The 14,647-nt window shown below is 44.4% G+C and overlaps 1 protein-coding gene across 7 annotated transcripts in view; it reads left to right on the forward strand.

The window, feature by feature from the left end:
- REEP1 (receptor accessory protein 1) overlaps positions 1-14,647 on the forward strand; it is a 66,357-nt gene that overhangs the window by 15,950 nt on the left and 35,760 nt on the right. For all 7 annotated transcript variants that reach the window (XM_040064043.2, XM_040064044.2, XM_040064045.2 and 4 more), the window contains exons 2-3: positions 11,437-11,509; positions 14,291-14,367. In XM_040064043.2, the coding sequence (XP_039919977.1) occupies positions 11,437-11,509; positions 14,291-14,367 (150 nt within the window). The remainder of the gene's footprint in view (positions 1-11,436; positions 11,510-14,290; positions 14,368-14,647) is intronic.

Consider the following 14,647-nt stretch of genomic DNA (forward strand, 5'->3'; position numbering starts at 1 on the left):
GGAGTGGATCCCTAGTGCTGCTGTACCTCTGATCACAGGAATGACGTAGTGCTGTTCTTTTCCAGATCTTGACACAGGGTCGGGTTAGTAAGGGGATTATCCATCAGGTTGAAAAGTGATTGTTCCCCTCTATTTTACAATTGTGAGGGGATGTCACAGTTGCTGGCTGGAGTAGAGTATCCCATTTGAGTTCCCCTGGTAGAAGGAGGGCCTCAGCAGCAATGAGTCCAGTGGAAAGGGGTGGAGTGGATGGTGCACCAGGACAGATGAGTGGGATGTTTGTTCAGCCTTAATAAGAAATGGTGAAAGGCAGATGTCATTGCTGTCTTCAGAAATGTGGAGGATTGTTACAGAGAGGGCTTTTTGTGGAGGCACAGCAAAAGAGGGAGAGGCAATGGAAACAAGTTGCAACAAAGGAAATTCTGATTATATATAAAGAAAAGAATTCTTCAAAGGAAGGGTAAGCAAACATGAAGAGGAGTCCAGAGATGAAGATACTGAAAATTTGACTGGACAGGACTGGGGCTCCTGATTTATCTCTGACAGGGGATTGGTGCTGCACCTTTGTTCCTGGGCGAGTCTGGTTCCTCCAGATTCAACCCTGGAGAAAGTGCTCTTGCTCTGCAGTGAGCATTATCAATGGAAGCTCAGAAGCCAAAGGGCTGGGTGCTGGCTGTCCCCTTTATTCTCCAGGAGAACTTCAGAGGTTCAGTAGGTATTTTACAGCATGACCATGGTGGGCGAGTATGTGAAGGAGATGTGAAGCAAGAGGTGCCACTGTACTGTCATTTTGGTGTGCTTTTCATTCTGTGTGTGAACTGTCTGCCCATGCATCCCGTAACGAGTCTCATACCCCTGTGGGTACTAACCACCCCCAGCCTGTGAAGTGCTCTGGGGAGCCTCTCCCATTAAACGTGTCATGATGGGTGTCACCCCCGTGGGGCTGATGCTGCCCTGGGACAGCCCTGAGAGCTGCCAGGTCAGGGTGTTATTTAGGCTCTCCCAGCTGCTGTTTTGTACCACTTGTCCTAACACCATGATTTAGGATTGGCCACTAAATGGTCATTTTTATTCTCATTTATTTTAATTAGAGGCAAAGAGTTTTTCTGGCAGTTGAAGCTGAATTCAGAGATGTAGCCAGCAGATCTGATTGATTATTCATTAGTGATCCATGGCTTCAGAACAGAGGCGTGTTTCCTTCTGCTTTCCTCTCCCTTATGTCTGGGATAGACTGGAGGCTGCTCTGTATCAGTTCAGCTCCAGCTGGAGATCTCTGCCTTCATGTTTATCTCAGTTGCACCATGCATTTCATTACAATGTATAAAACGGAGGGATTAAAAAGGATGAATGAAATGAGAAAAGACCCCAGAGGAAAGAACTCTATTAATTTCAGACCAGAAACCCTAATCAAATACCTGTGAGAAAAGACTAGAAGACTCTCTTTTTCAAGCTGTATGACAGTTTCTTGTTTTCCTTTGTTTTAAAATAAAAATTATGCAGGTCCTAGTAAGAAAGCAGGTGCCCAGCCACTCCCTGAAATGCTTATAGTACCCAGAAGAAATGCCAATCTGTGTCTGTGGGCCAGAAAGAGAAACTCGGTCTGCATGTCCTGTGAACTCCCTGCAATTTTGCAGCTGTTATATTTAGCATGTGACATTCTGATACCAGTGCTAACCAAAGCATGGAGCTGGGCTGAATATTCTGAAATTACCTGTAGAATCACCTTAGCTTTCCTACACTCTTAGTTTAAAACTGGAGTCAAAAACTGGGCACTGTTCATGTCCTGGTATGATTCTTCCTGTATGAATTTTGTGTCTCGTTTTCTTATGATATAAAATAGACATAAACCACTAATGAAATAGAAATAATCAGAAATCAGAAGTAATGCCACCAGCTTTGATATTCACATCAGTAATATTTATACTACACTTTGAAATCCTCCTTTGAAATGTGTTAAAAATGAGAAGAAATGTTTTAAAGATGTGTGTGGGTTTTTTGTTTGTTTGTTTACTTAACTAGGAGGTAGATATTGGCTCTGGAACGTGGAGGTTACGACTGAGTTGGGTCCCACCTGTTTTCAGTGAGTCTGGTCCCTCGAAGTGTTTGGTCTTCTGGTTTTTCTGGTTAATGTTCTGGAGTCCTCAGAGATGTAAGGAAGTCAGTTCCTGATGGAAGGACTTAGGCTGTTTACTGTTAATTTACCAGCATCCACCATATCCATACTAGTGGAAGGTGGCCCTGCACACGGCAGGGGCTTGGAACAGTAGGAAGATTTCACCTCAGGCTGTTTTGCACCAAACTGGCCATGGCTATGCCTGATACCTTTTTCTGTACCAAACTGTTCTCCTTGGCTAGTGGAGAGATCTACCCTGGGCTTCTGTCTGCCTCCAAGAGCTTCTGGGGATCTCCATGACCCAGAGGTACTCACAGCAACCTTGTGTCTGCTTGATTTGTTACGGTGGATTGGGTCATTGAAAGTCAATATTTTTCATTGCTTTAGCTGAATACTGGGGCCAAAGAGAGCTTCTGGTTTAACTTTGAAATTGCATTCAGCTGAAATATTCCTTGCATTTAGTTAAGCACTTCTAGTAATGTTCTGTCCCTGGGAAGCTGAAGTAACAACACTCTAAGGAGGTTATATTGCAATTGATTTGGATGTGTTATAGTTTCATTTAATTTTTTATTCCTCTTTTCTGTCCCATGAGTACACCAGAAGAAGTCTAAAGCTGTCTTCCACTGCGGGGTAGATGAAGAGGAGCTTTTGTATTTTTCACCACTTCCTCAGGCAGTGGTAGCACTTATAGTTTGATGGTAGAAGTTTTCCATAACCTGAACTGAGTTTTCAGATACAGAGAATGTAGTAGGATTATGCTCTCTATTAGGATTTCTGTATGTGATTGCGCTTCCTAAAAGGTGATTCATATAGTATCAGTCAAAATAATTCCAAAATAATACTTGCAACATGATGTGGTTTTCTATGAAAACAATGAGGAGCTTCTCTGTTGATAAGCAATCCATATTTTATACATTTTTTTGGCCTAGAAATTAATTTGGTAAGGTTATAAGTTTTTCTGTTCCTTTTCATATCATGAGCCTACCATAAATCTGTAGGCTAACTCACAATGCAGATTTTGGACCAACTGTCATGTCTGGAATATAATATCACTACTTCTAAAAAAACCTTTTCCCACATAAACATCCCCCTCTCCAGAGTCAGGAGAAGCAGCTCTTCCAATCTGAAACATACCATTTAGTTTTCAAACTGCCATTTATTTGGCTTGGAAAAAACCAAAGCTTTCAAAGCCGGAACCATACGGTCAGCACTGGATAGGGAAAACATCAGGACACACAGACCCCGAGCCCGGCCTTTTTGGAACAGCGAAGCTGGGTGAAGATCTGACCTGGTCACACAACAGCGATGTTTTCTTCTCTAAAAGGCACTGATTTTATTGCCCTCAGTATTGCACTTTGATTAATTACTTCTACTTCCCCAAGAGGGTGATGAACCGTGGGCCGTGCCAGCGCTGGGAGCGAGCTCAGTGCCCTGGGCTGTTTTCTCCTGCGGTGCTGCTGAGCTGGAGCACACAGGGGAGGAGTAGCAGCAGCACAAATGCCTCTGGCGAGGCCCAGGAAACACTATCTCTCACAGGCAGCTGCTCAGAGCCTCTTGGGGTGTGCCAGGCACGGTGTTCTTGTTGACTGCAGCTTCTCACGGGCCCCACACCAGCCCCACACACTCTTCACACCGACCCTTTTCCAAGCATTGTCCGGGTGACAGCAAATTCCTCTCTCTCATCAGCCTGGCAGCTCCACTGAAGGCAGCGTGAGGTAGAACAGACCAGCTTAGTAAACCTCTACCTGCAAGGAATTTGCTTCCTAAAATAGCTGCAGAGCTGTGGGGTATTTTTATAGCAGGTACACAGGCGTTCTCTGTTCTGAAGGACTGGAAAGAGAACTTGAAAGTGTTGGCTTGAGTGTAAATTGCTGGAATTCTGCCTGAGTTTGAAGAGAGTCTGGAACAGTAACCCTGGGAAGGGTTAAGTACCTGCCTAATCTTAAATGGACTTTAAATATGATACGCAAGGGTAGCCATGTAAACATAACCCCGTGAAAACCCTTCACTGCTGGTACATTTTCTAGGAATGACAGGCCTTAGTAGGCATCACATGCATTATCACAGCAATCCCAATATTTAACAAGGCCTCTCCATCAGTAATAGAGTTATTTTAGCATTTCTATTTTCTTCCTGTAACGAGAAGTGTGGAAAAGGGAACAGTAGGGATAAGTTTATCTTGTTTAGGCAGTCTGAATGTAGGATTTCAATGTGAACAATGTAATACTTCACAGAATCATTGAGGTTGAAAGAGACCTTCAAGATCATCAGTCCAACTGCCAACTCCTCACAACCACAGTCACCTTTAAACCATCTCCCCAGGTGTCACATCTAGACATCTCTTGAACACTTCCAGAGATGGGGACTCACCACTTCCTTGGGCAACTTATTCCAATGCCTAACCACTCTTCAAGTAATTTCTTTTTCTAATATCTAAACTGAACCTCCATAGGTGCCTGCTTAAGGTCATTTTCTCTCATCCTTTCACTATAGACACAGCAGAAGAGACCAACCCACCTCACTACAACCTCCTGTCAGTTCTAAAGAGCAGTGAGGTCTCTCTGAGCCTTCTCTTTCTTCAGACTAAACAACCCAAGTTCCCTGAGCTGCTCCTCATAGAACATATCTTCTGAGCCCTTCACCAGCTTTGTTGCACTTCTCTGCACATGCTCCAGCACCTCAATGTCCTTTTAGAAGAGATGGGCTCAAAACTGAACACAGCACTTGAGATGTGTCCTCACCAATGCCCAGCACAGGGGGACAACCACTCCCCTGGAATTGCTGGCCACACTGTTGCTGATACAGGCCAGAATTCCATCTGCCTTCTTGGCCACCTGGGCACACTGGCTTATTTCCAGCGGGTTGTCAACCAGCACCCCCAGGTCTCTTTCTGCTGAGCAGCCTCTCAAACCACCCTGCCCCCAAATGCATGGGGTTGTTGTGACCCAAGGGTAGTTGCATGACAGCTCCAGGGCTTGCCAAGGCCAGTTTCTCCACCCATCCCTGCTGCTATGTTTCTTCACCCGTTTGTGCCTGGCCATCTGCCAGCTCCTGTGTGAGGAGTGCCCTGGATGAGGAAAACAAAAAAGGGTCATGTCAGCTGGAGGGGAATATGTACTGCTTTGGGAAGATGAAGATGCCTAAATTAGAAACATCAAGGACAACCCTTGACTCGCTGTTTCTGCTGGAAGGCCAGTCAGGCATCCCTGTGCCCTGCAGCTATGCCAGGCAGTGCGATTGGGTTTCAGCAGCCATGAGGTTACATTAACCAAGCTGAAGTCTCACTTTGCTTCTGTAAAGTCAGAGGTGGATCTGGATGGAAAGCAGGAGCATCTTTGTGTTAGGTACAGAGCTCTCCTGGGTGTGCCTTCTGCTTCCTTGGTGTGGGTGTGTATGTGAGGACATGGTCTTAGCAGGTCAGAAGAGCTAAGCAGGTCACCAAGGAGGTGCAGAGGAATGTTTCCCAAAGCAGAGGGATGTGGCTGTGCAAGTGGAGCTTTACCTCCAAGGCAGTGCATGACTGGCTGAGTGACATGGGCACACCTGCGCGTTTGTCCTTGGGAACTGAACCAAGCCCACAAGGATGTTTGATTCAAGTTGCAAGTGGAGTTTGAAGTGAGCCTAATCTGTCCCAGGGGTATCAGGACCCGGTGCTTTCCTTGAGAGGTATTTTTGTCATGAGTATTCTCTGAGTGTATCAGGATGTCAGTCTGGCATGGTCAGGTATCCACATCTCTTGGGGCCCAAGGTGGGGATGGTGTCAGCTGTCACCCTGAGGGTGAACAGGCGAGTTCCCGACTTCCTGGAGCCACCATTCTGCCGCACAGTGACCGCAAAGAATTTGCAGGAGCCACCTCCTAGGGAATATAGCCCTGAACCTCCTCTGCACCTGGTGCTTCCTTCACCCCAGCCCCTTCTTGAATATCAGGCATTTGGCCTGTCCAGGGACTCAAATTAACCCTTACCCTGACCTTGTGCACTGCTTATTTTCATGTCTCCAACTTCTGGATTTCAATTGGGAACCTTCAGTGCAAAGTCAGTGTTGTCTGTTTTTAATCTGTGGCACTGTGTGAACATTAATTAGGACTGATAATAAGGAACACAAACCTATTGGCACCCTTCTTGGTGGTATCATTGAGGAATGCTGGCATGGTGACAGCTTAGCTTCTGCTCTTTGTGTAAAAAGCAGTAAACATGTGAGAAAATAGGAAATATCTCAGTGATTCCTAAATGTGTCCATCCCTGTGAACAGAAGTTGCCATCTTGGCTGCTGTGTGCCGATGAAATGGGAACATTAGTTATTTATGGGCAAAATAAGGGCTGTTCTATTTGTGTTGTGGTAGCACAATGTTCTAAGTGCTTGGGCAGCCCAAACACTGCTGGTGGCATGGTAACTAGAGGAGCAAAACTTGGATGGCTTGGGATGTAGACAGCCTGTGCTGGTATATTTGTAACAGCAGGTTACCATCCAGAAAATATCCCTGTGGTTAAAAATGCTCAATGGAGTGGATGTGCAGGCGTTTCTGGAGGTAACCTGAGTCCTGGCAAGAGCTCCTGAGAATCACTAAGAGCCTCTCCATTTATTTCTGTGACTACTTTATGGAGCGTGAGAGTTAATTTTGTGGGTAAATGACTTTTCCTTGAGGAAAACAACATCACCAAATCAGAACTCAAGATGTCCTGGTCAGGTCATGGTAGCAGCTCTGAGGCTGTTCCCCAGGCTGTAGCCTAGGTTCTGTCAGGAATACTGTCACATCTGGGATAGCCTGTGCTCTGTGATGGTCAGACCACTGCTCCAGCAGATCCAGAGAAGGAATAGCGGGATATAACAGCCAGATCTGACTGTGGCTGTCCTGGTAAGTGGGGACAGAAGGAGCTTTGGTGATGATGCAGTAGTTCCCCTGAAATATGACAGTGTCTGCTAAAGAGGAGCCAACAGTTCGGTTGCTTTACTATTCCCCTGATGATTAGGAAACCCCGTAGTATGGGAAGCTTCATCCTTTCCTGTGTCATTTAATGGTAAACTTGAATAATGAAACCCAAACTTCAAATCCTATATAATGTAATTAAAATAATAAGTGCAGGTCATCCATTCCACATAATACCTCCTGGTGACAGAGGGGGTTTCTCCCCTCCTTTTGCCTTTGTTCTCTTTATTGAGTTGAGTATCCTCTTACACTGAATCAGGAGGAGTAAATAAACTCAGTTGTTTGTCTCTGTTGCAAAAGAAACAATTACAGCCTTCACAGTCCCTTTTATGGATCCTTTCCAGTGCATTTCCACTTTCCCTGTCTTTCTCTTTCCCCTCCTGCCTTCGTGTCTCCCTTTTGACAGAGAGTGACCAGAAGCATGTGTAATGATCCAGACTGAGGATTGCTGCTGCCGAGGTGCCTGATAGGATTATAGGATTTTCAGCATTAATCCTTTTCCTATTCTTTAGGCAGACTAACCTTTTACTTAGATTTTTGCCTCCTGTTGCACAATTATGCGACTCTTCAGTGGTTTCTTTACAGCTGCTGTTTTGTCCTTTTTCAAGGTGATTGTAATTGGTGTAGACCTCCAGCATGGAGCAGTGTAAGAGCTGTCAGGCTGTTGTGGTTGTTTGTTTAGTGCTGCAAATGGGCTTTTCCTAACTCACTGATGGATGTCACCGCTTCCTTGCCTCTCTCTATACCCTGAGGGTGTGTGCTTGCTTTAGCTCAGACTACAGAACATTTCTGTAGCTTTAAATGTAGCATCAATCTCTGGGAGGTTTGATGATCAGGATATCTGCTTCTGCACAGAAGGTAAAAGGGCCAAGGCTTTCCTGGATACACGGCTCATTTGAAGGAGCTTTGAAAGATGGAAATGGGTGGGGAGTGGGTTGACTCTGGTTTCCTAAGGAAATGAGACTTAAGTTGTCTGTTTGTCCACTGCTGCAAAATTTTTGGATCTGCAAAGTGATTGTGGCCAAAATAGATGGGTCAGAGAGGTCTCAAATATAAATTTCCTACATTATTCCTAAGAATTAGCTGTTGGATAGAAGATTGTTTTACAGCACTGTCTGCCAGGAGGTAAAAGCTGCTGACTCCATAGGTAGGTCATTAATCTGGCTGGCCAGCACCAGGCAGACAGACAGTGCCTGTAACACAGAAGGAGTCACAGCACATCTGAGTCCCAGGTCAGCTGGCAGCTGTGGGAGGGGGCTGAGGGGCAGTCCTGTGATTCTGGGGATGTGGGAAGAAAGCTGGAGGTCCTGTGATCTGGTTGAGAGAACATCAGAAGTGTTGCAGAAGAGTAATTTAGAGATGAGGGGGACTGGGAAATGATATGGTTGGAATTGGTGTGGCTTGGGCATCCATCTCTCAAACTGGGGGCTGTCAGGGACACTGCCAGGGAACAGCTTGTTTTGGAGGCAATGGACTGATGTGCAGTGGGGGAGCAAGGAGCACAGGAGCTCCAGGGTGTGGGAGAACATGCAGAAAGATGCAGAATATGCAGAAGATGCAGAAAGCAGCAGAGGAAGAGGGTGGTGGCACAGCAGTCATTAAAGGAGAGAAGGGACTGGGGTAGGATGTGATAAAAGAGCAAACCAACAGTGGGTAGGAACAACGTTTTTCAGGCATGGAAAGCAAAGATAAGTTACTTCAGCTTGGTAGGCTGGGAGTGGGGGTGATGAGGACAGGGGAGAGGAGTTTAAACACTGGTGCATCCAGGTAGGGGAGAGACCACACAAAGGAGGTGGAAAGAAATTGGGACAAGGAAAGGCTTTATGGCTTCCGAGGGTCAAAGGAGGGACAAAGGATCAGCCTCAGGTTTGTGTATAGCGTGCAGAAGGAGTGATTTGGCAAGTCTGAGCATGGAGATGGAGGAAGGCAGAAATCAACAATAACTTTAATTACACAGGAAGCTTGGATGGGGGGAAGTGAGAATTATTGTCTACAACAGGGTAGAGGAACTGAGGGAAGAGATGGAGGATTGATGTGTGTGGTTGAATTAAATCAATTGTACTCAACCCTGATCCAAGGCCAAGGGAAGACAGTAACTTAAAGAGACTTTTTGGAATATCCCTATATGCAAATATTTGTGTTAAAAATCTTTATTATGCTTTACAGAAATGCTCAAACATATTTTGTTTTCCATTTGTAGAGTGTGCCCAGAGCTTAAGTGACCCCAAAGCCACTTAGTAAGCCAGAGCAGTGACAAGACTGGCTTCCAGCATTCCTTAAAACAGTTTTCAGTCTGGTAAACCACAGCAGTAATAAATGTCCATATATGTACACAATAAACTGCAAGACAAAACAGTGAAACTTGATCTCCAGTTTAGGGAGATCACATCACATTATTAACTGTCCCTTGCTCTGCACATACAAAATTATTGCAATTCCCTTCCCTCACAGGATTTTTTTTTTCCCAAATATTTATTGTCTGCAACTAATTACTTTCTGATATTCCTACAAACCATTTGCTTCTTCAGGATCCAGTGACTTTCCGTTACCAGCACAAACTGAGGAAATGAATATCAATCATTCAGTGATTATTTGCAGGAAATAAAAGTGTGAGATAGCAGCCAGCCTAGGCCAAGAAAGAAGAACAGCATTGCAGTGCTTTTTATAAGGAGAGCCAAAAATATTTTTCATGTGCTCAGCACTGAATATTATAGCTTTCTTCTTATTGTGAACTCTACCTTCTTTGGATTAGATCCTGCAGCTGCTGAAATTGGAATATTTGCTATTATCCTCAGTGAGAACAAAATCAAACCATTTTCTGTGTGTTTGTCCTCGCCTTACCCCATGTTGCTGTTTGGTGGGATACTGCAAGGGACAAAAATGCTTTTGGCTTTCCCGAATCTTTCTGAGTGTTTGTGTCTGATCCTTGCAGACAGCACAAGCCCCTCTGAGTGAAACAGGTTCAGAGCTGAGTGTTTCCAGCAAAGCTTTTTGAAACCAGTGTGAAGCCTCTGTAAAATGTTGAATCTCCTCACTCAGTAGCTGCTTTTCTGAAGCTTGCATTGTGCTTCAGGCTCTGCTAACCCATGCTACAGTGAGCATGATGAATAGCAGGCAAATTGCCTTCAGTCACTGCTTTGGAAATCAAGATGTGTGCTGGCTCACCCCATTCTTTCATAAATACCTTCTTGAGCTCCGGGAAGTGCGATGATGCACCATATCCCAGAGTGTTAATTTTTAATGTCTTCTGCATGTAATGGACTTGACTGTAATTACGAGTCCCACGGCACTCAGTCGCTGCTGGCAGGGTGGAAAAAGACGACTGCAGGTCCGTGTGGCTCCACAATTAGGGATTGAAACATTGTTCATTTTCATTCCCAGGAACAGAGGAAACAGTTGTACGAATTTAAAGCAAAAGCTTCAATGGAAAGATGGGTAGTTGCAAGCCAATAAACATTACCCTGCAATCTATAAATTTAGAATCTGCAGCATCATCCTCCTGCTTTGAATAAAACTGACTGAAACCTGGGCAGGGCAAAGTGGTTTTGACAAGCCTATGCTTACGTCCAGAATAATCCAAGTGAATAAGCATGTAGGCAGTGATGCAGAGAGAACCTAGTATAAAAAATTCTCCACTTTTTTTTTTTTTTCCTCAGTAGTGCTATTTTTAACTTACAGATCCTTGTTTCTTTCTTACATGAAATCTTGAAGCTGACAGCATCCCTTTCAGACTTGAAAATGAAAGGGAGCTATCTGAAAGAACAGCAGAGCTGAGATTTTTAGGTCTGATCATGTTGGCATATCTTGGTGGGTAGATTCCTCCTCCTTTCATAAGCCCAAATTGACTTTACTGAACAGTGCAGGGTTCTTCCCTATACCAGGTTTAATGTAGGATAGGGCATCCAAACCCTTGCACCAGCAGAACTTGGATCCTGCTTTATCATCTGCCAGCTTTTCAGGGTACTGAATAGAGGTGGAAGGGATTTTAGGCAAATAATTCTCTCTCTGAAAGCAATACTCCCATATTCCTGGCGTCACAGTAGATCGTTTCAAGATCAGATTTTTAATTTCCTTTTGAAAATGTGGTGGTGGCCTTTTTTGTTTGGTTTGGTTATTTTGTTTTGTGTATAACTCATAAGGTACAGCTTCAGAAACCATTGCAAAAGGAAAATCAGCCTGAATCTCTGCTCTTCATTCAAGTCACTGGCAATAGCTGCTATGAATTCAGTGACGCAAAATCACTCCTGTACTGTACTTAGTGCATTCAAGCTTAAATCAAATCCTAACACTTTTTTACCAGTGCAAAAAACACATTTAAGACACAAGGGAAAAAAAAATCTTTCCCTGTGACAGGAAATCAATTTAATCCATTTATTGTTTGTTTGTGTTTTCCAGGCTTATATTTGGGACACTTTACCCCGCATATTATTCCTACAAAGCCGTGAAATCAAAGGACATCAAAGAATATGTGAGTAATGAGGTTTGTGGCTGTGCTGGGGGGTTGTTTTCTAAGACTGCTCCTTACCACATTGGAAAGGTGTTGCCTGTATTCTGGGGAAGCTCATAAAGCAGTGCAAGGGGCAGAGTGGCCTGAAGGTGGATGGGTTGATTGCTGGGCACAAATGAGACTTGGGTTTGTGCTTCTGGCTCCAGTGCAGAGCTGATGTGCTCCTTGACAAATGTGTGCCCTTCCTCTGGTGGTGAGAGATACAACCGACTTAAAAGGCGTTTGGCATCCAGAGCTTTGTGTGCTCTTCTTTGTTTCTGAAAAGCAGCATAAATCAAAGCCTTTTCAAAAAGCCTTGAAGCTTTAACTGCTCATTCAAAACAAGGATAAGAGAAGACAACTCGAGGTACATATGACTGAATCCTCAGACAGAAACATCCTTCCTTGCAGAGCGACCTATTTACAGGCAGGTCTGGCAGCTGGGTGTGCTCTCTTCTTTCTTTTTGCTGAAAATTCTTCCCTGGGCCCTGGTTTCCAAAGGCATATGGGGCCAGCAGGGAAAGTGAAATGAGGGAGAATCAAAAGCACTTGGATGCTGTTGAGGTCCTGTAGGATTTGTAGTGCCCTTAACAACCTGAGCTCTTTTAACTTCATTGAACCCAGCTCAGCCTCTAGGTCTTGACTTTTCAATCCTCTCAAGATCCCAGGGATAGCAAGCCCATTTCCTCATCTGGATAACACCATAGATGTCTATCCCATTAAATCTTTAGTGCAAACTCAATCTGGGACTCACTGTCATTGCTAAGAGTTTTGTTTATAATTTTCCTCCTGCAGAAAATGGTTTTGAGAATCATAAGTTTTACAGAACACAGCAGATACTTGAGACAAAACATTTCTGCAGCCCTTGCACATCTGTATTTCTCAGGGCTTCTTTGCTTGAAAATGCTGAAGATGTGCACACGCATCTCCTAGCAGCGTCTGCCACTGATACTGAACATTTCCATTGTCCCTTTCTGGAAGTTATTTTGTTGAAGTGTCCAATTCCTGTTGGAAATTTAATTGTAAAAGAGGAACTCGCATCAGACACTTGTGGTTGTGACGCAAATGTGAGAACAGCTGATCTAAGACCTGGTCTGCCCTTACAAATTATTTCAGCTTAACAGAGCAGTTGTGGCAATGTATCCATTAAGGCCTGATTAAAAAAAAAAAAGTTAATGAAATAATAATTTAAACTGACACAAGAGGAACCTTCACTTATTAATCAAAACTTATATCACGCTGAAGTAATTTTATTCTGCTTGGTAATAGTAATTTTGATGAATGTTTTAAGCTGATCCAAGCCCATCCACACCAGGCCTTGGTTTGTGTTTAAAAGTTTTGCTAGCAGTAATTTCTAACAGAGAGAGCCACGTTGGCACTGAGGCTCTGAGGAGTCACAGTTACATAAAAAGTCTGGCAGAAGCTGTGCTGGGAAGATGATGCTCTCAGGCATTTGGCAGTGCCATTATTGCTGTAACACTACATATAAATATAAATATGCACATAAATAAAAATCCCAGGAGAGCAGTTATGTAGCAGAGTGACAGGTGCTCAGGGAATGATTCCAGTACCTACAGGGAGATGGAGACTATCAGTACTGTCCCCACTATATGGGGGAGAAGATGGGGATATCCTTTCCAAGCTGGTGAATTTCGGATTCATTGATGCTCCATCTTCCATTCCCCAGAGCAGCACCTGGTGTAGGTATCCCTCTTGTGCTGTCCTCCCTCCAGCCTTTCCTTAGACTGTTGCAGATGTACCAGCCTTAATTAACATGGTCCAATTCTCTAATTCATGGATTTTCATGGATTTTACTTCCTTAAGCTTTCTAAAATTCCAGCAAAGCTGCTTAGGGATCTCCATTTCCAAATGCACCTAATTAAACAACAGTTGCCAGTTAAATTAACAACCTTTGTTTCACCATTTTTTTCCATCCTAAGAAGAACCAATACTACATACTTCAGAATAGCTGAGCTGTGCTTTTAGATGCCATTTAGTGCTCAGTGACAAAAACTCCCAAATTCCTGGATCACTTGAGGTACTTGCAGTTTATCTGACCAAGTCACCATCCCCAAAGACTCTCTTGCTGTCACCCCAAAGGAAACCATCATCCATGACAGTGGAGTTTCCCTAGCTGAACAGAGACAGCGCAGCACATGCTCTCACCACCAGTGTGAGGTAAAACTCTCCTCCCTAAGCCCCAGGCAAGGGATTTAAACTCTTGCCCTTGTCACTGCACTGGGTGTGGGTGGAAGCCGGCACAGCCACTCCAGGGCTGTCCACTGAGTCAGTGAGTTGTGGTGAGTTGATTGTGCTCCTGGACCCTGGCTTACAGGATGGGCAGTTACCTCTTTACCTTTTCCTGGCTGTAGGTGTTATGTAAGTAATTACATTTTGTCTTAACTGGAGTTTGGCCAACAACCTTATTTTAACATTTGCTGTTAACAGAAGCCAAGTGAGATTTTTAATGCCTTATGAGAGGGCTGTCATGCCCTACTGGCCAGTGGAGTTTCTGTAAGGACAGAGTCAGGCTGCTCTTCTTTTCCTGAGACCAGTCCTAAAGGCCACAGTTGCCTTCTCAAGGGCTGTGTAAATCTGACACGTGTTACGTGCTAAAGTAGAACAAACCGGCACCTTCAAGTCCACAATAATTGCTAAATACACAGTGGGGAGGGTGAGGGAGTAAGAATTTCTTTTCCTGTGAGAGTTATTCTGTGCACTTGTGCCTGTAAGAGATAGTTTGAGGCTGTTTTTCTTTGCCAGGTCAAATGGATGATGTACTGGATCATATTCGCGCTCTTCACGACAGCAGAGACATTCACGGATATCTTTCTTTGCTGGTAAGCACCAGAGGGGAGAGGCTCTTTGCCATGAGATGAACAGAAAATGGAAATGCAATTTACAAGGGGGAAAAAAAGGCGCACAAAGGTGCACTGACTTCTGTACAGGGGTTCAGCAGCTTCAAGTGCATAGAGGGGTTTTTGTCTGCAGGAGTCATGCTTCCTTTCTCAGTGCTGTCACAGGAAAAACAAGAAAGAAGTGGAAAGGCTCAGTGGTATCTCATTAGTGGGAGATCATTACTGGATTCTCAGGCCCTGCCTGTCAGGGAGGCACAGCTGA

The sequence above is a fragment of the Hirundo rustica genome, chromosome 5 (assembly GCF_015227805.2).
Source record: "Hirundo rustica isolate bHirRus1 chromosome 5, bHirRus1.pri.v3, whole genome shotgun sequence".
Taxonomy (NCBI): domain Eukaryota; kingdom Metazoa; phylum Chordata; class Aves; order Passeriformes; family Hirundinidae; genus Hirundo; species Hirundo rustica.